This window comes from Typopeltis vanoorti, chromosome 2 (assembly GCF_054136105.1).
Source record: "Typopeltis vanoorti isolate ZY-2024b chromosome 2, IOZ_Tvanoo_1.0, whole genome shotgun sequence".
NCBI classification, from domain to species: Eukaryota; Metazoa; Arthropoda; class Arachnida; order Uropygi; family Thelyphonidae; genus Typopeltis; species Typopeltis vanoorti.
Window position 1 is genome coordinate 3636241 of NC_143550.1, and position 24303 is coordinate 3660543.

Below are 24303 nucleotides of genomic sequence, written 5' to 3' on the forward strand. Positions count from 1 at the left end.
ATAAACATAAATCAGTCAATTTTCAAGCATCCTAAGGGTTTGTTTTGGGATCATTGCTGCTTAACATGTATGTTAATGATATTTGAGAAAGGTTTGAATGAGAATATGCAGCCACTTGCAGATGATACAAAGTTGAGAGCCATGAGAAGTAGAGCAGCAATAGCCCTCTGAAGTCTCTTGAAAAATGTGACTTCACAAGAGAATTTGAAGAGACTAAGCTGAATGGGCATGTGAATGAAGTTGCCAATTTAGTGTTCCAAAGTATACTCCTAGTTTTACACTTATGCGTAGACCAATACTACCATGCAGACTTACGAAACCAGATCCGATGGTTTTAAATTTCAGGAAGCTATGATGAGATGTAAAGTACGCAATTAGTGGGGGATATCTTAGAGGTTAAAGGAGTTGAAGGAAATAAGAAATCTGAGGTGATGGTGGATCCTAAAATTTAGCAGACACGTCTCTAAAATTGTGGGGTCAGCACATCAGATTATGGAGAACACTGACATCCTCCACAACATTGCCATAATCTGTTGTGCACACACACACATACACGAGGAGTAAAAAGATATAGTTTCATTGTATATGATCTTGATCAGACAACATGTGCATAGATTTGATCATTTTGTTTTTCAAAAAGATGAAGAGATTCAAAAAGGGGCCAGAGATGATTCACTTATGTCGTTTATGGTCTCTGGAAGTGAGTATGAAAGATGGAGGAAATGCAATTTTCTGAGTCTAGTGGATAGCAGGAGGAGGGGGGGGGGAGATATGATTAAGTTATGAGTTAGTAAGGAATTATTACTCAGTTAATATAGAAGTGTTTCATATTATAGGGAAGAAAGGGATAGAACAAGATGCAATCCTTCGAAGCTGTAGAAGGGGATGGTATATCTAAAAGCAGGGGAGAGGGGACGGGGAGCAAGTCTTTTGTGTGGAGAGTGGCAGGTGATTGGAATGCACGTTCTTGAGATTGTAGTGAGTGAGTGCATTTGAGGAATGGTTGAATGAACTGTTGTGTTAGTGGTACCTCTTACAATGAGTCAAAGGCTCCATGGATATCTGATGATGTTAATAATAATAATAAACTGCTACAGCCAACGTGAACTGTAAATAAAATTATACAATTTAAAAGGCTTTACAGACTTTTTTTTTTTTTGCTGCCTGTAGCTCAACATCATGTGTAACTTCAGCATTGTTGTAAAATACCACTTAGATACTTCTTAGTGTAACACTTCTTTTGACTTCTTTAATGCCTGCCTATTTGATATACTGCTTTTATCATTTTCCACACTAAATTTTAATGCAAATTCCTTTAAATGCTTTGTAATGTCTGTGGACTTATTCCAAATACTTCACCAGTTTTTTTCCCAGAAATCCCTTTTTCAAGTGGTTCTGTTCCTTTCTAATAAACATGTTTGATTTTTTTATACTGCTGTTCAACTGATTAAGATCCATTAAATTAAAATATATGATCATGAATAACAGAGCCCAGATGCACACCAACTACTCCGAATGTTCATATGCCAGAATTAACAATAATGCCATAGGGAGCATTCAGAGGAAAGAGGGTCATGTTATCAGGTTAGACACTGCCCAATCTGTGCAATGAGTCATAACATCAGTTTATTGATTGCTCCAGATTATCCATATCTGGGCTAGCAAGGGTTACTGTAATTATCTGTGTTCTTAGTATAGCCTGTTTATAAAATGAAATTTTATTTGGGCACAATATAAATCTATGTCTTCATATTTAGAAATACAAGAATGTGATAATGAAGAAGAAGAAGACTTTGAAGAAGTTCAAGAGAAAGAAGGTTTTGAACCAGTAATTCCTGTTCATATGAGAGAAGAATATGGTTTGTATTTATTATTTGCTATTTAATGATCAGAGTCTTTCTTTCTTTGCATGTTTTTTTGCATCTATTTTGTCTGTTTGACAGTTCTTGACCTACTGTAGCAACATTCTGTAAATTTCCTTTGTTTAATTCTGGGACATTTATCAGTTATGTTTGCAAGTATATAGGAGTAAAATGTAACATGGCTTCATTATTTCCTTTGTGTGTGTGTGTGTGTGTGTTCAATGGCATTTTGCCATATATGTTGGCATATAAGACATTTGAAGTTAAAAAGAAACTTTTAAAATATTGGGTCATCTTAGACTGTTGGTATAAAATCTGAACCTTTGAATTTATTATTATTATTATTATTCAGGCCTCCAAGGAGTCAAAAGACTCATCGAGGGAGGTCCTTTCTAAGACATAAAGTCTGTCAAGACTCATCGAGGGGAGGTCCCCCCCCTGAGAAACACAAAGTTTATCATACCACTCTTTAAACTCACTGACCGTTCTCGCTCCCACCACTCCATCAGGCAATGCATTCCACAGCTCAACCACCCTCCACACAAAGAAACCACTCCTTACCCTCTTGCTCACAGTTTCCTTTCGTAACTTCCAGGGATGGCCTCTGGTCATCACTCCTTCCCGCTGATCAACCAAGCGAAAGAACTCCCCAGTGTCAACCCTGTAACCACCTCTCAACAGTTTAAATGTCTCAATCATATCACCTCTCCTTCTATCCACCAAACTCTGCAGTCCACATTCTCTCAGCCGATCCTCATAACTATCCTAGTACAGTCCTGAAACCATCTTTGTCATCCGTCTTTGTATCCTTTCCACAGTTAATTTATCCCCTTCAAATCCTGGGGACCAAATCTGAGAACAATAGTCCAAGTGTGGTCTGATCAGAGACTTATACAACGGAATGATAACCCTCTTATCTCTGCAGGTCAGTGTCCTTCTCATAATAGCAGCAATCCTCTGTGTTACCTTCACCACCTTTGCAATATGTCCCCTAAACTTCAGGTTTCTATCAATCATCAACCCCAGATCTCTTGTCTCCCCTACTTCCTCCAGTATAACTCCTTCCATAGAGTATGCAGCATCCCATCGATGTTTCCCAAACCGCAAGACCTTACATTTTGCTGCATTAAACTGACACCCCCATTCATTTGCCCATCTATCTAGCTTATTTAAATCCTCTTGCAGGGCTACCACATCTGCACTATTACTAATAATCCTTCCCAGCTTCGCATCATCCGCAAACAACTGAATATCCCCCCTGCAATCCACTGGCTATGTCATTGATATAAAGGTTAAACAATATAGTTCCTAGTACTGGTCCCTATGGGACCCCACTTGTAACCCTCTGCCTCCTGGAAACTGCTCCACCATACACAACTCTCTGATACCTATCAGACAGCCAATCCTGAATCCAGTTGACCAATCTGACATCCAGACCCATGTGCTGCAACTTAAATATCAGCTTATCATGTGGCACCCTGTCAAATGCCTTCGCCAAGTCTAAGAAAATTGCAGTATATGCCTTTCCCTCATCTAATGCTCTTGTAACTTTATTATAAAAGGCTAGCATATTGCTAAAACAAGAGCGTCCTTTCACAAATCCATGTTGATTCTCACAGATAACATCACCCTCATCTGCCCAATGCTGTACACGGTCTCTCACTACTTTCTCCAAGATCTTAACAACTACTGATGACACACAGACTGGCCTATAATTAGACACTTCCAGTCTGTTACCACCCTTATGCAATGGCACTATCTTACCTTCCTTCCATTCCCTGGGCACCTTTGCCAAAGCCAGACTTTCATTGAAAAGCCACGTTAAAGGTATTGTCAATTCCCTAGCACATTCTCTCAAAACTCGTGGCGAAATACTATCCAGTCCCACAGCTTTACTGACATCCAGAGTACTCAGTATCTGAAACACACTCTCCTCCTGTACCTCCAGACCTTGTACCAGTCCTATCCCTCTAGCATTAAAACTGACTCCTCTAGGATGAAATACTCCAATAAAGTGTTCATTGAACAATTCCACTATGTCCTCTGCATCAGTCACTCTATTCCCATTTTTATCCCACAATATCATTCTTCCACAGTCATTTCTCCTCCTACTGGCCACATAGCTAAAAAATTCCCTAGGATTTTCTTTGGATCTTAGGGCCAATCTCCTCTCATATTCCAGTTTCGCTTTCCTTACCACACGAGTCACTCTTCTGGCCTGTGTCTTATATTCCTCATGCATCTCTTCACCTGTTTCCTTATATCTCTTCCATAGCCTCTTTTTCGCATGCAATTCCTGTTTAATATTGTTTGTCATCCACTTTACTCCAAATTGCGCCTTCTTCTTCACTCGTGGTATACAACTTACCATTGCTGATAACAAATATTCTTTCACAATTTCCCACGCACTGGTGATATCCCGGCCTTCCAAATCCTCCCTCCATGAAACTTCCCGAAGTTGACGTCTAAGACTATTATAATCACCTGCCTTATAATTCTACATAAGTTCCCGTCTCTTTGATACTCCTGCATGTCTATTCATTTTCCAAGTCAACACCATATGGTCACTCTCTCCAACTGGTGGGAGAGACGTCAACTCAGTTATTATCAACTCTTCTGATGCTATAACCAAATCCAAAATTTTTGAACCTCTTGTTCCCTCTGTTACATGTTGCCTAAGACATTTGTCCCTCAAGAATTCTAGAAATTCCCCTATTGTTACATGCATCTTCCTCTCTCCAATTTATACTACTGAAGTTAAAATCTCCCATAACAATCATTCTTCTTGCACTTGCCAAACTTAGCTGTCTAAACATCTCCTGGTCCCCATCCTCTGTGCTCCTGGGTCTGTAGCAACACCCCACTAAATATCCTGTCTTGCCTACCTCTACCTCACACCATACGCTCTCAAAATCATTTGTCTCACTTCCTTCCAAATTCTCCACTCTTAGAGGACATAGGTCATCACTTATCATAAGCAGCACCCCACCACCACGCTTTCCCCTCCTATCCTGGCGAAAAATGCTATACTCAGCGACTTCTATTCCTGTTGTTATATCCCCTTCTGTCAACCACGTCTCAGTGATCGCAATAATTTTTGGCCAGGCTGATGCTATCTGCGCCACCAATTCCTCTCCCTTATTCCGGATACTCCTGGCATTAGTATACAGCATATAAATGCCATTGTTTCTATACCCAGCATTATCCCTTCTAGACTCCACTGGGCTCAGTCTTACCTGACATTGTCTCCCTTCTCCCAAGTATCCATTCCCACAAGAGGCCACCCCTGCTATCATCCTCCCTGGGACACACTGACTCGTTCAGAACAGCAATCTCTCCAGATGCCTACGTCCTTCCTCATTCAAATGTAAACGGTCTCTCGCATACAACTCCTCTCTTTCCTCAAACGCACTCCAAGCATCCACATATACCAGTCCTCTCTTGTCACACATTCTCGCTATTATGCCATTCAATATCACCGCTCTTCTGCTCAGCTCATCATTATCATACCTAGGCAACACGCACACTATTTTTCCTCTCGCTGCCCGACTTACATTACCACTCAAGTCATTTGTTCCTAACATCACAATCATCTCATCCACCCTTTCACTTCTCTTAATTGCCATAGCCACCCTTTCTATTGTTCCTCCTGGCAAACACTCCTCACGCATCCTATCTTGAACACCACGGATCATTGAGTCGCCATACATTATACCTCTTACCATTCCCTCGCTCCTATTGTTTCCATTCTCTCCTCTTCTTTCATTCCCATACCTCTCTCTTCTACTGTTTCCATTCTCTCCTCTTCTAGCACTCCCATACATCTCTCTCATTCCCTCTCTCCTACTGTTTCCATTTTCTCCACTTCTAGCACTTCCATATCCCTCTCTCATTCTGTCTCTCCTACTACTGTTTCCATCTGCTCGTCTTCTAGCATTCCCATACCTCTCTCTCATTCCATCTCTCCTACCGTTTCCATTCTCTCCTCTTCTAGCGCTTCCATATCTCTCTCTCATTCCGTCTCTCCTACTGTTTCCATCCTCTCATCTGCTAGCATTCCCATACCTCTCTCTCATTCCCTCTCTTCTACTGTTTCCAATCTCTCCTCTTCTAGCACCCCCATACCTCTCACTCATACTCCTTAAATTCTCTCTCTCCTACTCTGATTCGCCTTGCATTTATCTCTTCCATTCTCCTAATCTTATCTTTCATACTTCTGCTCTCATTCACTAGACATTCCACCTCCTTTTTCAACTCATCTATCTCCCTCTGCAGGTCAGTCACTCTTAATCTAAATTCACTCTCCCAAACAAAACCATCTCCTAAACTTCCACAGTCACTCACACCTTCCACACTATCAACCATTATTTTCTCATTCTCTCCTATCATACTACTTGTCTTCCTACATTCATTCTCCGTTCCTGGAGCAACAAAGTCGGATATCGATATATCTAATGTACTTATTTCCTCCAACTGCCTGCATTTTGCGCACATACGCTCTCCACTCTCTTTAACAAGCCACATATGTAATTCCCTAGAAGCATACATGCTGCAAGTACTGCATGCCACAAAGTCCCTTATGATATTGCTAATAATTGAGTTCTTAAATGGCTGAGGACGTGGCGTTACGCCACTTGCGACTGCTGCTGAATCCACCATCATTCCTTACTGCCGAGTAGCGTAATCTTTAATAATTATTCAGTTAATAAATAAGAGGGGAAAAAAGTACAAACATCAGAACATTTAAGTACTAAATATAATTAAATAAAATGAAATATAACTAAATACAGTAACTTAGCTTCGTTTTGTCTTCCACCATTACGCGTTCGATTCTGACGGTACCAACATATATTATATCGCGACAGCAACTAACTTCCGAAAAACAACCACTGAAGTACACTCGTATTCAGAGAAACAATTCAGCACTCAAAAACGTAGAAAAATGGGGGAAAAAAACGGACTATTCACCGATTAAAAATCACTTTCTTCTGCACAGCTCAAATTCACCGCCACGTGCTGATTTGGTGATGGAAAACATCGTCAACAAATTATCTGGCTCCTACAGTTATGTATACTATGTAGTGGTGTTCTAATAAACATACTTGAAGGCCTCTAATATCGTCCTTAGTAGCAAATGCGTACATGTGTTGCTCAGCTAAGTTACTTAATTTTGATTAGATATTAGTGAAATTGTTATATATATTTGATGGGTTTTTTTTGTTTATTTTGACTGTGTAGTTTAAGTAGTGTTGTTAGTCAACTATTATTAAGTAATATCTTTTCAGAATCATTTTTCGTTATGGCAAAATACATATGAAAAAATGATGACCAAGACGTCGATGTTGATTGATATCAACATGTGGGATTTAGTACAAGGTAGTGTGTTTAATGTATTCGTTGCTGAGAGTGAATGATTTGTGGTATGAGAGCAAGAACGGAGAAAATATTTGTCGGAAATGTTTTGTAAGCAAATATAAGAAATGTGAGTCACAAAAGAATGAAGTAACTGATCATAAAGATATAAGGCAGGATTGTCAAGGTGTTATGGAGAATGTAGTGGAAACAGTGAGTGATGATAGTGCACAAAATATAAATGAGAATTTGAAGGAAGTGGTTGAAAGTAATGTGGATGATGAGATGTAGCACGGAAAGAAATTTCACGCTTATGTGGACTCCTACACAGAACAAAACGTGAGCTCGAGTGACTGGCGAAATGATTGACATGTGGCACAGAAGGACAGAGAATGAAAGAAAAAGTGAATGGGAAAAGCATAAAAGTGTTAGAGACTGAGAGAAAAGAGATAGTATTGTATGCAGATTCAATGATAAGAGGTGTACTTAATGAGAAAGTGACGAAAGCGTGTTTTCCAGGTCAAAGATAAAGGATGTTAGTGACAATGTAAGTATGCAGAAGAATGGAGCAAATGAGTTGATTGTATTGGCTGGCACAGATGATTTGAAAGGTGAGAAATATGGAATGAGAGAAGATATGAAAGAGTGTGTCATTGGAAGCAAAAATGAAGAGCAAGAAAGTAAAGATTGTGAGTCTGATGCCTTGGTTTGATAGGACAGAAATGAGAAGAAGGGTTGCCAATGAGTCAATGAAAAGATTGTGTAGGAGAAATGGTATGCAGTTTATTAATGTATAGAGTGAATTTATGGATGAAAGGACTTACATATGCCCGACAGACTACATTTAAGTGGTTTTGGAGTGAGATTTTGGAGAAAGTGTTAGTTGGTGAGAGTGTGGTAGTGCAAAACCAGGGAAACTAGAGATATTAGGGAGGATGAAAACAAGCATGTATCTGGGCCATTCCTGTGATGAATATGGCATTGCATATTCATTACTGTACAGTGCCGAACAGGATTTCACAGTCTCCAATTTAATTAAATGGGTTGTTAATGACATTACACACAAGGGTAACTATGGGTACAAAGGGCTATTGAAATGCATGTATATGAATGCAAGAAGTATCAGGAATAAGGGTGGGGAGTTTTTGGCATTGGTAAGCTTGACTTACCTAAAAATTATAGGCATCAGTGAGACCTGATTGGCTGAAAATGATATAGTTATAGGGATAAAATGTAAAGGGTATTGTATATATGTTTTCAGAGAGGATAGAAGGAACAGGACTGGAGGTGTGGGGGTATTGCGGATGATGGCTGCAGAATTAAAACCAATAAAATTATAAGTTAAAGAGAATATTAGTTCCGAGGGAGATGATTGATTTGAGGCTGTCTGGTATGAGACAGAGGTAAATAGGACAAAGTATATGTTGTTGGGTGCTGCTATAGACCAGGAAGTCCACAGGAAGATGTAGATGCCATGTATCTGCAGATTAACATGAGTGTAGGCTGAACAGTTATTATGGGGGACTTTAACTATGGGGGACATCGATTGAAGGGAGGAAAGGGGACATGACAAGATGGAAGTGAGATATATACAGTTGCAAAGGGATAATTACATGAAACAACACATCATGGAGGGCTTGTTCCCTCCATCGCATGTTGTTTCATGTTTCAGAAGATGTATCCATAACCAAGAGCGTGACTGTGCGGTCTTGTTCTGGAAAGTTGCCAAACATGTGGAGCTCTCTGTCAAGAAGGGGTTTATGTTCAACTATAAGGCTGGTGATTATGAGAGACTCAGGAGTCATCTTGAACAGTGCCATTGCTTGAGAAGCTAGAAGGGAAGAATATCAGTAGTGCATGGCAAGTGGTCAGATTTTGCTTGAGAGTAGCAGACTGCATACCTATAGTCAGGAAGATAAACCAAGTTGGAATTAAGTAGGGATATAAAGCAAGAGCTGCAAAAAAAGAAAACATTGTGGAAGAAATATAAAGAAAAAGTGATCAGCATAATCATGAGCAGTACAAAGTGCAAGCAAGAAGGGTGACTAGTATGGTAAGGAAGGCCAAATCAGACTCTGAGAGAGAGAGAGAGAATTAGATAAGCAGGCAAAAGTAAACATCAAAGAGCTTTTTCATCATGTAGAAAGTAAGAAAAAACTATGGTAGAATGACTTTAAACAATGCTTATGGTAGAAAGGTGACTGAACCAAAAGAAATAGTTGAGTGCTGAGGGATCATGTTGCAAAGGTGTATCATCCAGGTGGTGATTTTACAGTTGTTGATGTTACAGAGATGCATATCAACATTGAGGTAGATGAATAGGAGGTGTTCAGCTTATTAAAAAATATGAATGTGAACATAGCAGTGAGACTGGATGGCATATCAGCCTTTGTACTACGTGAATGTGCAACAGAACTGGCATTGCCTCTGACGAAGTTGTTCAATGTAAGTCTCAGCTCTGGCAGGGTTCGAAGGGAGAGCGGGTAAGATAGTACTGTTACATAAAGGTGGCTCCAAGACAGAGTTAGCAAACTGCAGATTGATTAATATATAAGGAATGGTTGTTAAAATATTCACCAACTTCGAAAAGTTGGTGAATGATAAAATACAATGGTTGGCAGATAGGGATGCAATACTCTATAGTGGGCGGTATCCGGAGAGTTCATCTAAAAGGCAATTCATCGAAAGACGATTCATCTAAAAGGCAATTCATCGAAAAAACAGTTCACCGAAAATTTAAAATTTTCGAAAATGCTATGAGAAAATTGATCCATTTAGAACAAAACCTGAACCGTGAATAAGGAGATTACAATGCTACTTTCATAGGGAAAAATTATAGAACAATATGGTTCTTATAGTCTTTCTTGTCCGATAACTGTTTCATGTCTGTTCATGGGACTGATTTGCCTGTTTCCGGAAGAAAAGCCCAGCCGTATCTATATTATGCCTGCTAACTTACCTTTAGTATATTATGCCTGCTAACTTACCTTAACAGAACAGGACTGATAAAAAAGTATGCTTAAATGGGATCCAACTACCCAGGTCTTTCTGACTAAACAGCTTTGTTTTTACCGATTGAGCTATATGTGGGCTTCATTATTATTATTGTTGCTAGTAGTAATATGCGACTTCAATACAGCAATTATTATGGGATGAATTTTACTCAGATTCGCTATTTGAAACTTTCACAAGAAAATGTTGAACCGTTCCAGTTTTCAGTTCAGCTATATTCGGGACGACAAAGAAATAACGTGTCCAAATTATGTACTTTATTACAAAAACTCTCTGACTTAAATGACTTAGTAGAAGTTGTTGGTACAAAAAGCTGTCTGCATGGTTCAGTTTTTGTTCTAAATGGATTACTTTAACCATAACATTATCAAAAATTTTAAATTTTTGGTGAATTGTTTTTCGATGAATTGTTCATTCGATGAATTGCCTTTTTGATAAATTGTCTTTCGATGAACTTGCTTTTCGATGAATTTTCCTGTAACCATAGTGGGCAGCATGGCTTTGTAAAGGATAGGTCCTGTCTAGTAACTTATTCATATTTTATAATAAAGTGACAGCAGAATTCGATAAAGGTAATAGCTGCACCATGATACTGCTCAACTTGGCCAAGGCGTTTGAAAAAATACCACATGGAAAACTATTACAGAAACTGGAGAGGATTGGAATGGATATGAGGCTAGTAGCATGGATGGGGATGGCTGATGGAGAGACACCAGAGAGTAATATATGGTAGGTGGAGGCATGGAGAATGATGGTGACTAGCGGGGTACCTCAGGGTTTGGTACTAGGACCACTACTCTTTAATTTGTATATCAATGATATATGAAAAGATTTAAGAGAAGATATTCATTTGTTTGCTGATGTAAAACTGGAGGGAGCAATAGTTGATAAAGGTGATGTAGATATCTTGCAGGATGATTTCAATAAATTGGCATTGTGGGCAAAGGATAATGATCGTCAATTGAATGTTGCAAAATGTAAGGTTATGTACTTTTGGTTGACAGGGTTGCATATGTGTATCATATTGATGGTATTGGTTTGCAGGAAATTGATGAGGCTAGGGAATGGTTGTTAAAGTATTTGAAAAGTTGGTGAATGATAAAATACAATGGTGGGCAGATAGGGATGCGATACTCTATAGTGGGCAGTATGGCTTTGTAAAGGATAGTTCCTGTCTTAGTAATTTATTCACATTTTATATCAAAGTGACCGCAGAATTGGATGAAGGTAGTAGTTGCACCATGATACTGCTTGACTTTGCCAAGGCATTTGACAGAATAACACATGGAAAACTATTAGAAAACTGGAGAGGATGGGAATGGATATGAGGATAGTAGCATGGATAGGGGGTGACTGATGGAGAGACACCAGAGAGTAGTATATGGTAGAGTGGAGTCATGGAGAATGATGGTGACTAATAGAGTACCTCAGGGTTTGGTACTAGGACCACTACTCTTTAATTTATATATCAATGACATATGAAAAGATTTAAAAGAAGATATTCATTTGTTTGCTGATGTAAAACTGGAGAGAGCAATAGATTGTGAGCAAAGGATAAATAATTGTCAGTTTAATGTTGCAGAATATAAGGTTATGTACTTTTGGTTGAAAAGGTTGCATATGGTGTATCATATTGATGGTATTGTATAATAAATTTAGTTTAATCCTTTATCCAAGTGTAAGCAAACAAAGTTTGCACCTGAGTATCTTCAAGATTGAGGCAACTCGTGATAAAGGTGGACCAAGCTCTCATAGTCTTAGTATCTCCCATAATGCTATGCATTAAAGGAAGGACCACTACTGAGACCAGTTTCGACCTTTATTGAGGTCTCGTCAGTGGAAGCCAGACCCAGAGATGGTGATACTAAGGTGGAAGCAATGGAGAAGTCATATTTACCTATAAGAGTTGCCAATAAGTGTCTCACCTTATTATTAAATTACTCTGGATTTAGAGAAAGATGTTGGAAGTTTTTTCCACTTGGTTAGACTATAATAAATTTAGTTTAATCCTTTATCCAAGTGTAAGCAAACAAAGTTTGTGCCTGAAGTATCTTCAGGATTGAGGCAACTCGTGGTAAAGGTGGACCAAGCTCTCATTACTCCTAGTCTTAGTATCTCCTATAATGCAAAGCACATCTCCTTGCAGATATGTATAATGCTATGCATTAAGGGAAGGGCCACTACCCAGACCGGTTTCGACCTTTATTGAGGTCTCGTCAGTGGAATATATTGCGATGTGCGTGGGGAAGTTGAGACTGAGCAGATATAAGTGGTAATGGTGATAAAGATGATTGGGAAGGTGTGGTGGGGAAATCACAACCAACACATGGCTTGGATATAACTGACTATAGACCTAAAAATGAACTGCTGTGTTTGTTTACAAATGCCAGAAGTATCAAAAATAAGGGGAATGAAATGATTTCAGTGATTGAGTTTATTCGCCCCAAAATCATTGGAATAAGTGAAACATGGTTGAATGAAGATGATATCATAACATGAATAGAAATGGAAGGATACAGTATTTTTTGCTAGGATAGAAAGGGCAAGAAGGAATCCCCATAAGGTAGACATGAAAGGGGGGGGGGGGATAGTGGCAGTGGTTATGAGGCAGTGTGGTGTAACATGGAGGTTGAGAGGAAGACATTTAGTTCAATGTTATAGACCTGGGAATATGGAGGATGGTGATGAAGAAATGTATAAAAAAATTTGGATTAGTGAGGGAGGAAGGGTAATTATTATGGGTGATTTTAATTATGGTAGTATAAATTGGAATGAAGAGATAGCATTTGAGAATAAGGAAAATGAATTTCTCGAGTTCTTGAGAGATAACCATCTCAAGCAGGTACATAAAGGAGGGCACACGAGGATCGAGTATTCTAGATCTAATCATTTCATCAGAGGATGCAATTGTGAGATGTGGGTTTCACACTTTCCTCCAGTTGGTGAAAGTGATCACCTGTGTTGTGGCTAGTCATACGCTGACTTTTGTGAGCAAAGGATATATGTGGAATTATAAGGCTAATGATTGTGACACGCTTAGGAGAGCTTAAAGCTAACATGGAACGAAGAATTGAGTGGTAAGGAAATAATTCTGCATGGGAACTGACAAAGAAATACATAACAGCATCAATGTGTGAATGTATTCCATAGGCTGAATAAGGTAGGCGTAAAATAGATGAATGTGGAGCTTAAGTATGAAATTTGGAAAAGAAAAGTATTTTAGAGAAAGTACAAGATGAATAATAGTAATAATCAGTCACATGAAGAGTATAAAGAACAAGACAGGAGAGTGACTCAATTAGTAAGGAAAACAGAAGTAGAGTATGAACAGAAATTGTCAAATCAGGCAAAGAAAAACCCTAGAGAGTTTTTTTAGGTATGTGGCAAGTAGAAGGAAGAATGATCATAGTAAGATGAAGTTAATGGATGAAAGTGGCAGAATGGTAACTGCTGCAGGAGACATTGTTGAGGTATTGTTGAATTTTGAATGAAAATATTTTAACTAAGAAATATCTCATTCAGAATTTAACAAGAAGTTAAAACAATAACGAAAATGCTTGTAAATAAATGAAGATACCAATTTTGTTTGAAGAATTATACTAATACAAATTTTGTAATATTAATTAAAGGTGAGAGATGGCATTTATTTGTAAAAGATTATAATGTAAGAAGTTTCTCTATAAGATATATGTTAGAGCATAATAACGAAGGATCAAAGTCCATTAATGACAACTTCGGATAAATTGTGTAGCCGACGGCAGTTTGCTTACGTGCGAACGGCACGCGCACAGTGTTTTTCTGGGAAGACGTGGCAATCATACGGAGTATTCCAGGAAGATAGAAATGAAAATAGGAGCCATGTGCAAAAAGAAAGTATTGGGCAGGAAGTTTTGGGTGAAAGAGGGCGCTAGAGATACGAGGTATAAAACGAGTTTTCCCCCGGTTCAGGGCTTTTTTTGGGGGGGGGGTTCATCTGGAGTTGCTAGGGAATTTCTGGTGGAGTCAGGAGGAATTCCAGTTCGAGATCTAGTCGATGGTGGGCAGCTATTCTCTGCTGTCGTTTTGCGATGTCGGGCAGAAGGAATAGACGAAGAAATATTAGGTACTTTTCCGAGTAAGCCTGAAGAAACTGGCCGCCACATACATCCACTTGGATCGATTCAATCCATGCTGTTTCCAGTCAAGAATGCGATGAAAGGACAGAACAATGAAGGCCAAACCTAGCCCGTGAGTTAATCGCCATGGACGAGCTCGAACATTCGGAGGGAAATTATGATGAAAGGATAGACGGAATACGTTACAGGAATGTGGTAATGTAAAACCCTTTATAATTCCTTTGTTAAGAAAGAAAGGAATGATGTGTTATGGAAGAAACGAGATGTTAGGTTATAACTCTAAACTTGTAGGAAGGACTATAGTGAGATTTAGATACCAGTGTTTAGAATCTAATAGCTGTTTCCGTAGTATTTGTGTGAATGAGTAGTAGTTAATATGCTATAAGTAATGATCTATAGAATTGTCGATGTGAATGTTTTAAGAATATGTTTAAGATAAGTAATGATATTTTAAGGATGCTAGCTAGAATTCTTAGATGTGATATGTGAATTACAGTTGTTATGTCTAACCTTATAACTTGGGATAACTCTATTCCTATTGAGTGTTTTTGATTGTAAATGTGTAATCTTTAAAATCTAATAAATATATCTTGATTATCTTAACCTGTTTTGTGCCTTGATTTGAATCCAATGCACCGCTTGCTAATATTTGAATCTGAGTGGGAGAGAATTATATGACAGAGACCATGACTGCAAACTAGAGTATTTTAAGAGGGATAGAAAAAATTGAGTTAAAGAGTAATTAATAGATTGATTTACATAGTATAATTTCTGAGGGTTACTCCTTGGTTAAAAGGAATTTCTAACCTAGGGATGCTTGAACAAATAAATATTGCCAGAACCTGATTAGGAGATAACTCCAGACCGTTATTGCAGAGGATCGGACTACATTCAGAAGTCTACCCTTTGTCAATTTATTTAATATACGTAATCATTCTAAGAATCGGCCAAATTGTGAGGATAGATTTAACTGTGAAAAAGATAAGTGATATAAGAAGGAGAACAACAATAAAGAAAAGTAAAAGAAATGTCACAAAATAAATAACAGTATTCAGTGATCAATTTATAAGCGTGTTTCATCCTGATCAGGGTGGAATCATGAGGAACTTAAGGGTAGAGGACATAGGAGGGGATGGCTTAATTGTGAGTGAGCAGGACGTATTTCAGGAAATAAATAACCTTGATGTCAATGAGGCGATAGGATTTGATGACATCACCATGCATCTTAAGGGAATGTTAAAGGAAATTAGCAGTAGGCATTGGCATGCCTGTTTAATACAAGTTACAACAGCACAGGTTCCTAGGGAGGGAAGAAGGGTAAAATTGTTCCACTGCATAAAGGTGGTGATAAGGCTGTAGCTTCAAATTATAGGCTAGTCTGTACATCTGGAGTTGTGAAGGTACTGGAGAGATTGGTGAGAAGTAGGACACAGAAGTGGGTTGATAACAGCAGTATTCTCTGTGGTTATCAGCATGGGTTTGTTAAGGAGAGATCATGTTTCACTAACTTTCGAGGGTGGTCTGGAAAGTTCTCAGCCTAAAAATGAAAAAATGAATTTATAATTTCCAAATTATTTTTATTTTTCAACATAATCTCCCTTAAGACTAATACATTTATTCCAGCGATTCTCCAGCACCATTATCCTATCCCTGTAGAGGTTCTCAGTAAGATCTGCAAAATACCCAACCACAGCTGCAATCACCTCTTGATTCAAAAAAAAAATGCTGACCAGCGAGGTAGAATTTTAGTTTTGGGAAGAGATAGAAGTCAGAGGGAGCCAAATCTGGGGAATAGGGTGGATATTCCAACAATTCATAGTACAGATCCCTTAATTTCCCCATTGCCTTTTAAAACACCTTTGTAGGCAGGTGCATTGTCCTAATGAAAGCTGACTTTTTTTTTCTGCACTGGGTCTTTTCGCACGAATGTTTTCGTCTAGTCTGGTCAAAAGATCGAAATAATATTCCCTGGTTATTGTTTTACCCTTTTCAAGATAGTTAATAAACAAAATGCCTTTAACATCCCAAAACACCGATGCCATGACCTTTCCTGCTTATGGAACCAACTTTGTCTTCTTTGGTGCTGAACAACCGGCTTCTGTCCACTGTTTTGACTGCTGTTTGGATTCTGGTGTGTAATTGTGAATCCAAGTCTCATCCATAGTAATAAATTGATGCACAAAATCAGCTTTATTCTTGTTAAAATACTCCAAGCACTGTTCAGAGATTTTCATGAGAGTGCATTTTTGATCTGCTGTGAGCAAGTGCAGCACCCATCTTGCACAAAACTTTTTCATTTGCAATTTTTCATGCAAAATAAATCCTACACATTCTTTTGAAATGCGTATAATCTCAGCAATTTCACATACTTTGACTCGCCAGTCATCCAATACCACGTCGTGCACTTGATCAATGATTTCTGCTGTTGTTACACTTTTTGGACGTCCTTCACGTGGATCATCTTCAAGGCTGGTATGGTCATGTTTAAACTTGGCAGCCCATTTCTTAATTGTCGAAAATGAAGGAGAAGAATGCCCATAAACTTTTATGAACTTTTAATGAATTTCTTTTGTCGTTAAACCTTCTTTTACAAAGAATTTTATAACTGCACGATACTCAATTTTATCTATTTCAGACAGCTGTATAAAGCAAACTACTTGATAGAATGACTTGCAATTTCACGTGGATGCTTATGACATGTACCAACTTAGAAAAAAAACAAAAAAATCTTGCCAATAGTGTTGCCATCTATGGTCGAGGCCAAGAATTTTCAGACCACCCTCGTACTTGTGTACTATAACAAAGTGACATATATCTTGGATAGGGGAGATTCATATGCAGTGGTGTACTTTGATTTTGCAAATGCTTTTGATAGACTACCACCGGACATGCTCTTATATAAATTGACACAGATGGGATTAGATAACAGACTTCTGAGTTGGATCAGTGATTGGCTATCCAGATAGGTATCAGAAAGTTGTATATGGGAGTTTTGTATCCTGAAAGAGAAAGGTCACTAGTGGTGTTCTGCAGGGGTCAGTTTTGGGACCATTGTTGTTCAATTGTATGTTAATGGTATCGGGATCGGTGCAGGTGTTTGCAGATGATGCAAAACTGGGAAAAACAATGCAGAGTCAAGCAGATGTTATGGCCTTACAAGAGGACTTGAATAGATTGCATGAATGGGCAGGTAAGTGGAACTGTCAGTTCAGTGTTGTGAAGTGTAAGGTTTTGAAATTTGGTAAGCAAAGTTTACACTTGGTTTTGGAAACTTTAATGGAAGTAGAGGAGATGAGAGATCTAGGAGTAATGGTGGACAATGACCTGAAATTCAGGGGCACATTGCACAAGTTGTGAAGACTTCAGATCTGATAATGGCAAAGATGTGGAGGATCCTGACATGCAGAAATAGAGGTTATGATAACATTGAATAAGTCCTTGATCAGGCCTCATATGGATTATTGTTGCCTTGTTTTCATGGTGATGAGGATATGTTGGAAAGGGTCCAGAGAAGATTCACGAAGGTGGTCAGTTGTCTTTGGAATGTGGAGTATGAGGACAGATTGAGAATATGTAAGTTGCAAAGCCTCATGAATAGGAGGAAAGGGGGGGTATGGTTGAGATATATAAGCTAGTCAGGGGTTGTTATTGTGTCGACATGGTGATATTTCATAGAATGAGAGAGGGGAGCTAGGACAAGAGGTCATCGCTGGAAACTGTATAAGGAGGGTGTGAGCAGCAGAATAGATTTTTTACATGGAGAATGGTTGGTGAATAGAATGTTGCCTGAGTGTGTTGTGGGTGTAGACACATTGAATCAGTTTAAGGCATGATTGGATGAGCATTGTGTGCAATAGTTTGTGCACCTCCCACGATGAGTCTCTGATGCCATGAAGGTCACATGTTAATAATAATAATAATATATATATATATATATATATATATATATATGTGATGTAGCACTGTTGTAACAAGTATATAACACTTTGTAGTACGAAATATGTAGTATAAGTGTAAGTTACATGGTTGAATCCTTTATGTTCAATATAATTAATATATTGAACATACTAATATTTCACTGGATCCCAGCTTCTTCAGGCACAATTATGGGAAGCACACGACACTTAAATAGATCATTGCAGAAACAATTGAAATTGTAAACGAGGGAAGGTAGCGGGGTGGGGGATAAGTTCTGCCCTCTGTGGGTTGGATAACCATAAAGTTAGGTTTGAGAAGTTGGGCCATTCGGGGTCAGACTGACTGTCCCGAATATCTCTGGCAAGTTAATGCAACCATACTTATTGAGGTTGGTGGCAGTGCTTCATTCTCATAGGTCTTTCACACTTCTGAGAATTGAAAAGGATAATAAAATCATAGTGCTAGTTTTGAAATTATTGTTTACTAATATACCTTTGAAATCTTTGACCTCATCAAACTACATTTTCCACTCTGACATATTTGAATTTTTTAAATTCATCATTTATTTTGGTTATTTCCTATGGAAAATAAAAATATAAAAATGGTTAGTTAGGACTACAATGGATTCTCCAATTGTCTTCAACTACCTAATGGCTCATTATCCTTTTCCATTTATAAAAAAACCCCAAAAACCCAGGTTTTTATAAAAAAAAAAACCTGGCTGAAAAGAAGCATTCTCCTCTTCTTCTCAGCCATTTTCTCTCCACTGCTGGAGAGAAAATGGCTGAAACTTTTCTTTTTTAGCCATTTCTCTGTTCTTGGCAATGGTTGGCCAATTTTCCCCAACAAAATTTGACAATTCATTACTCCACCTTCTTTTAGGACGTCCTTGGCCTCGTTTCCCTTCTTTTGGAATCCGGTTTATTAGTATGGTGGTCCATTTCTCATCTTCTCTTCTGGATAGATGTCCGACCCATTTCCATTTTAGTCGCTTATGGTGAAGAATGTTGTCAATGATGTGAGTCTGGCTTCTTATCCAGGTGTTTTGTTTCACTTGTTATTTTTTAATGTGATGCCTAGCATCAATCTCTCCATTTTTTATTTGAGTTATTGTTAGTTTATTTGCCAGTGCTTTTGTTAGTGACCAAGTTTCACAACCATATGTGATGACTGGAAGTATACACTGGTTAAATGTCTTCCTTTTTAAACAGAGTGGGACATCACTGTTTTGAAAAATGCTTTTCAATTTTTTGAATGCACTCTAGGCAAGTTGAACTCTCCTATTTATTTCCTTTTGGAGTCCACAGTTTAGATCAAGGGGATGACCTAAGTATGTATATGAAGATATTCTTTCCCAGACATTGTTTTCTATTATTATGTTTTTTTTTTTTTTTTTTTTTTTGTGTTACAAAATGATTAAACATGCTTTTAGTTTTTTCTCTGTTTATTTTTAGACTGACTTTTCTGCTTTCATGAAATAAGTCTTCTATCATTATATTAAGGTCTTCTGGAGTGTTTGCAAAAATTATGATATCATCTGCATATCTTAGGTGTGTTAAATTTCTGTTATTAATTTTTATACCAAGGTTTGTCCAGTTTATATTATTAAATATTTCTTGAAGGACTGCTGTAGAGATTTTGGGTGATAGAGAATTTCCTTGTCAGACACCTTTTTCAATTGATATTTTATTGCTACTCGTGTAAAGCTGGATTGTTGCTGTTGCAGTGTGGTGTATTTTCTGGAGGAGGTCCATATATTCTCCAGGAACTCCCTAATTCTGGAGTGCTTTGATTATCGTATTAGTTTTGATGGAATTAAATGCTTTTTCATAATCAATAAAGGCTAAACAGAGAGGCAATTGTTTTTATTCTGCTTTTTCTATTATTTGTTTTACTGCATGAATATGATCAATTGTGTTAAAGCATTTATGGAATCCAGCTTGTTCTACTGGTTGATTTGAGTCTAGAAGAGGGGTTATCCTGTTTGTTATTACTTTTGTGAGAATTTTTACAGATTAGAGAGAATACTAATTGGTCTATAGTTCTTTACTTATTCTTTGTTCCCTTTTTAAATAACAGTATCGGAGTAGCATTTATCTAGTTTTCTGGTATCTTCCCCTCTTCTAGACATAGATTTAGTAAGTTTGTGACATGGTGAATTATGTTGTTTCCTCCCCATTTAATCAATAGAACTCTGTAGTGATCCTTCTATTGAAGGATCACTATAGAGTTCTTTATAAAATTCTTCTAGCCTGCTTAGGATTTGTTCTTGGTTCCTTATTGTAGTTCCATTCTTATCTTTTATTCCAGTTGTTTGACTTTTGCCAACTCATGAATGTTTTCGTAGTATTTTTATTGTTTTCAATTGTTTCCTTTATTTTTTTAGTGTTATAAGATCTTATTTCATTTCTCATCTTTTTCCTTATTGTTTTGCATAGTTCTGCATATTCTATTTTAGAAATTTTTTGTCTTGTTTCCTATTTCATCTCTTTTTTTAGTAGTTGTAAGGGTTTCCTCTGAAAGTTGATGGTCTTTTGAATTCATTGGCTGCTGAGATTACTACTTCTGTTAGGTTTTCGCTTATTTTATTTATGTCTTCTTCAACTATATTTATTAAGTCTAGTTTTTGATTGAATTTTTTTTTCGTAATCCTTCTTGTTTTCAATAGGTTTTAAGTCAAACTTCTTGATTTTTTGTTTTTTAGCTATTTTATTCTTTCCAATTTGGGGTTTATTTTAATTTTGGTTCTCTCCAGTTGGTGGTCACTTCCTGTTTTTACTTGATTTAGTACTGAGGTATCTTGCACTATTTCTTTATTATTACACAGTATATAATCTATTTCATTTTTTATTTCTCTATTTGGACTTCTCCATGTCCAGTTTCTTTTGAGGACTTTCTTAAAAAATGTATTCATAATGTAAAGCTTATATATATATATATATATATATAAGCTATCACACCACCACCCATCCCAACAATTTGCATCTTTAAATACGCAAAGAGCCTGGGCTATTTGTTCAAATTACACAGCCCTCAAAACTGAGTTCGTGTTCATTTGCAACTCTTTTTTTAGGCCGGTGGCCACAACTATAAAATGGATAAAATACTGCTTTCTAAACACCCCCCCCCCGAATTCCTCTTGAAACCAACACACAAGATCATTACTTACTTACGCTCTTCACTCTCTGAGGAGCATAGGGCCTCAATCATTGTTCTCCATCAGACTCTGTTCATTGCTTCTTTCTTGATCTCATTTCAGGATTTTCCCAGCTGTTTCATCTCAGGTTCAATTTCTCTCCTCCAGTTCATCTTGGGGCATCCCCTTCTTCTGCTTCCCTGTGTTCCATTCCATGGCTGTCTTTGTTATATCCTTATCTGGGTTTCTGAATGCGTGGCCTATCCACTTCCATTTTCTTTTGATATCAAATTGTTTTGCATTTGTGTTGAAGAGACTTATTTTTGTCTTGAGATTTATTTTTTTACTTATCCATATATTTTTCATTTCTTCTTCTCTCTTCTGCTCATTCTTGCCATTTCTTTTTGTCTGCTGTCTATTTATGAAGTTCTATTATAGAGTTTAAGTGGGTGCTTTCTTTAATGTTGTCAATTCATTTCTTTCTTGGTCTTCCCCTACTGGGCTGTCCTTCAATTCTACCATTTAATAGTATGTTTGGTAGTCTTTCTGAGTTCATTCTAGAAACATGTCCAAACCAGCTTAGTTGGCTCTTTTTTAGTTCTGTAATTATTGTATTAAAGTTAAGTTCTTCTCTGACTTTTTTATTTGTTTTTCTTTCTGTCCAATTTGTTCTATTGATTTTTCTTAATCATTTCATTTCAAAAGCATTGAGTTTATCCGTTTCTTTTTTTTTCCTTAAGATCTAGCAATCTTGAGCCATAGAGTACTGTGGGAATTATCATTGTTTTATATATCTTTAATTTGAGTTCTTTGCTTAATCTTTTATTGTTCCATATTTTTTGTAGTCTGCCCATTGTTATCCATCCATTATTGATTCTGTGTTTGATGGTTTCGAAATAGTCTAGATCTTCATTGATCTAAGTAATTGAACTGCTTTACTTGTTCTATATTATTGTTTCCTATTTTCATTTGGATTGCTTCCCTTTTTCTTTCTATTACCATTAGGTTTGTTTTATTAAAATTGATTTTCATATCATATTTGTTACTTGTTTGAAACAGCATGGTCAGGTTATTTTCTAATTTTTCTTGGTTGTCTATAGTGATAACTATATCATCAGCATACTTTAAATGTGTTATATTTCTTCCATTTATAGTTATGCCTTCACACATCTGTAGTACTTCGTCTACTACTTCTTTTACGTACAGGTTGAATAAATATGGTGACAATGGACAGCCTTGCATAACTCTGTTTTAATTGCTATTTGACCTGTTTCTGTGTTTTTGTAATTCACTATTGCTTGTGTTCCTGAATATTAATTCTTGATACAATTTAATAGGTATTTGTCGAATCCTCTGTTTTCTAGAATTTTTTCATTACTGAAGACAATTTGGGCTTTTTGTATTTTGTTTTGTATGCCCTCTTCTGTTCTTCATTCAGTGCTCGCCTCCTAGATAAACAAAAATAATATGTACCTGTTCTAATGGCTCTTCCATAACTTTCAGCATAGGAAATAACCAATGTTTTCTTGTGGTATATTTTTAAGCCACACTTTGAGACTTTTAGGTTTAAATTATCCATATTTCTTTGCATATGTTGATGCTTTTGAGCTAACAAGTATATGTCATCAGCAAACTCTAAGGCATTGAATTTATTTCCCATTCCAATTGCATATTAATGCTGTAGAGCCTCTGTAGATTACTCAGTATAGACAAAGCCCTTTGGGCAGAAAGACCTCAATTCGATTCCTGTCTATGATTTAGAGGAAATAAGAGATCTGGGGGTGATAGTGGATAAGGATCTAAAATTTAGGGGACACATTGCCAAAATTGTGAAGACAACACAAAGACTTCTGGGAATGATGCGGAGGACACTGACGTGTAGAAGTAGGGAGATTCTTGTTCCATTGTATAAGGCTTTGATTAGGCCACACATGGACTATTGTGCCCAGATTTGGTCACCTGGTTTTCAGAAGGATGAAGAGATGTTGGAAAGGGTCCAAAGGTGACTGACTAAGGTAGTTTCTGACCTCTGGAATGTCGAGTATGAGAAAAGATTGAAAAGATGTAATTTGCAGAGTCTAGTGGAGAGAAGGAAGAGGGGAGATATGATAGAGACCTACAAGTTGGTAAGGGGTTGTTATAAGATCAATGGTGGAGAAGTTCTACAGAGAATAGTGGGAGATCAGGGGAGAACCAGAGGTCATCCCTGGAAACTGTATAAAGAGGGTGTGAGTAGGGGAGTGAGAAGCAGATTTTTTTCATGCAGAGTTGTGAGTGATTGGAATGCCTTGCCTGAGAGTGTGGTGTCTACAAGGAGTTTGAATGTGTTTAAGACACGGTATGATGAGATGTGTGTGAGATAAAAGGACCTCCTAGAAGAGTCTTTGACTCCATGAGGTCTTGTTTAATAATAATAATAATAATAATAATGTAAAGAACCTTTATCTGGTCTCTTCTGACTAAAGGTGAGTTAACCGGTCTCATATGGAGATAGAAGGTTTTTCACCTGGAAACTCAGGGTTTTTTTTGTTCCTCAGAACAGCCAAACCGACCCCATTAACACACAGATCTACAGTCATAAGATACATATATAGGAGGGCTCATCCCCCCCCCCCAAAAAAGGATAGGGGGATCCGTTATGAATAAATAAATTAATGCTTTCAAGCATCAATCCTTTAATTAGAGAATTAAAGCTGCAAAAAAAGAAACAACCGTGGAGGGAATTTAAGGAGTAAGGTGACCTACAGGCACACGAACGTATAAAACCCAGGCCAGAAGGATAATGAGTGTGGTAAGAAAAGCAAAAGCGGATTATGAAAGGGAATTAGCCATGCAAGCTAAAGAGAATCCCAAACAGTTTTTTCGATATGCTGCAAGTAAAAGAAAAAATGTATACGGCAGAATGATT

The 24303-nt window shown here is 37.5% G+C and overlaps 1 protein-coding gene across 1 annotated transcript in view; it reads left to right on the plus strand.

Annotated features, from left to right (window-relative positions):
• The window catches only part of LOC150108789 (UV-stimulated scaffold protein A-like), a 289257-nt gene that overhangs the window by 93066 nt on the left and 171888 nt on the right, over window positions 1–24303 (plus strand). The window contains exon 2 of the mRNA XM_090414259.1: window positions 1758–1859. Within this exon, the coding sequence (XP_090270385.1) occupies window positions 1758–1859 (102 nt within the window). The remainder of the gene's footprint in view (window positions 1–1757; window positions 1860–24303) is intronic.